General features: G+C 45.2%; 1 protein-coding gene across 1 annotated transcript; it reads left to right on the top strand.

Annotated features, from left to right (window-relative positions):
• Positions 1-774: 774 nt before the first annotated feature.
• Positions 775-1,994, top strand: MELLADRAFT_54361 (uncharacterized protein; the record flags this gene model as incomplete). The annotated part of the gene is made up of 6 exons (XM_007419611.1): positions 775-873; positions 973-1,095; positions 1,271-1,330; positions 1,466-1,555; positions 1,631-1,805; positions 1,891-1,994. The coding sequence occupies 6 exons, from the start codon at positions 775-777 to the stop codon at positions 1,992-1,994; spliced, it is 651 nt and encodes a 216-aa protein (XP_007419673.1).
• Positions 1,995-2,035: the final 41 nt, after the last annotated feature.

Here is a 2,035-nt window from a genome sequence, read left to right as displayed (position 1 = left end):
TCCATCAATGGGCTGTGAGAGAAACTGTTGTGCATACATGCTTAACTCACAAGCACATGCTGATAAATTGGCAGTGGCTAATGCCAAATGGCAGGATAGACCAAAAAGAAATCTTACAACGTCCCAGCTCAAAAGGCAAAAGAGAATTGAGGAGCTACTCTGGGGAATCACGAGAGAAAATCCAAGGTTCAAAGCTCAAATCAGCTATCTCTTGATCTGCTGCAAGAGTTACCAATTCAGTCAAAAAGGGAGCATTTCAGGTGAAGTCAAAGATGAAAATGGTTTGCTCCAAAAAGAAATTGGTTGTCAATTCTCTCAATGCTCAACTAGTGCCTCCATCACTATCTCAAGGCTTGGTCCCTTCACCTTCTGATTGTACATTAATGTCGTTACAAACAAACACACTACCATACACCTTTGATTCATTGGCATAAGGAGTATTTATTTGTCTAAATATGTTTTAAAGTAAACGAATCTGCCTGTGTCTTCAAAACATTGCGCCCAATATGGAGGTTGATTCACAAGCCTGTTCGATTGGATGATTGCGATCGGCGAAGGAGTGACGATGGTAGGCCGATTCTTCGGTTTAGCGGGCTTCCGGGTGGCTTTGGAGATTGGCGGGTTAGAATCGCTGTCCTCGGGGCGGCCCGAGTCAACAAAGTTTCGCTTGCACGGCCGCGGTCTGAGTGTCAAACTTCATTCTTCGTAAGTTCGCGCGATTTTGCCACCATCAAGATTTGTGAATTTAAACGCGTCCCTCTTTGAATCAAAACGATGATTGATCAGCCATCCACACCTCTCCATTTACTTATTGCTACTACGGGGAGCGTCGCAAGCATAAAACTTCCGTTAATTGTCAAGACGTTGTCATTGGTAGGCATCTCTTCCATGTCCCCGTGTCCGAGGCAAAGCCAGGTGACGGGTGAAGTTGCCGTGCAATCCCATTTCTCATTCCATCTTTCGTTGGAGCAGTACTCTGGAATCGAGATACAAGTTGTGGCCACGCCTCACTCTCTTCACTTTTATGATGAAACCAAGGTATCGGCTGAAGACGGTGAGCCGGTCAAAGTCTGGAAAGACGCTGACGAATGGAGCGTAAGCAGTCAAACTGAGAGGGCTCTTCTGGTTTCAGGCAGCAATGAACGATGTGACCTAACCACCGTATGAACCAACTGACTGACATTCCTCCTTTGATTTGGTCCACACTTTACACACCTCTTACTCTCACCGGATCCATTCACGGCACAATATACATACCGTCTGGATGTAGAACTGGGACAAAGTATCAGACCCAATATTACACATAGAGGCGAGTTATCCAGAAGGTATTGTTTTCATAACACTTATAACCCTCCGCGCATGACGTGGCAAATATGGTCCAAGTCTATCGACACTCCGCATGGTTGTCACACGTCAAACTTATCCTTGGTCATCTTCCGCAACGCATCTGCATCGCCCATAAAAGCTCCGGAGGTGGGCCGACTTGATCCTAGTGTGCCCATGTTCGGCAAACACCTTGGCCAAATTAGCGGGAGGATTGTGCGATAATCTGCTGGTGAGTTGATTGTTTTCTTCAAATGAAACGTTTGATTTGATCTTAGTGTGCCATTCCACAAATGTTATTATGCAGACATCACTCCTTCGCGCAACAAACCCTAAAGAGATTCCTGTCATATTATTTCCGGCCATGAACACGTACATGTACGAACATCCTTTAACCCAGAGACATATTGGGATTGTACGGAATGAGATAGGTTACGAGGTATCAGGTCCGGTGTCTAAAACTCTTGCCTGCGGTGACACAGGTCTGATTTTACTCACTTATCGATAAAGTCCCGCGATTGTTTTCACTGATGATCATGGTGATGTGACATCATATGTTCATTGCAGGCATAGGAGCTATGACAGAATGGTCGGATATCGTCAAAATGGTCGTGGACCGATTCCACCTGGAATTGAAAGTGGTTACCGCACAGTGTAGCAAAGATCATTGAGTCATGGACATGTTGGATCCTCTGCATCATTTTATAAAAGA

Source organism: Melampsora larici-populina (assembly GCF_000204055.1).
Source record: "Melampsora larici-populina 98AG31 unplaced genomic scaffold MELLAscaffold_284, whole genome shotgun sequence".
In the NCBI taxonomy this organism is placed as follows: Eukaryota; Fungi; Basidiomycota; class Pucciniomycetes; order Pucciniales; family Melampsoraceae; genus Melampsora; species Melampsora laricis-populina.
Note: the sequence above shows the minus strand (reverse complement) of the source record. Positions and strands in the feature narration are given on the sequence as shown.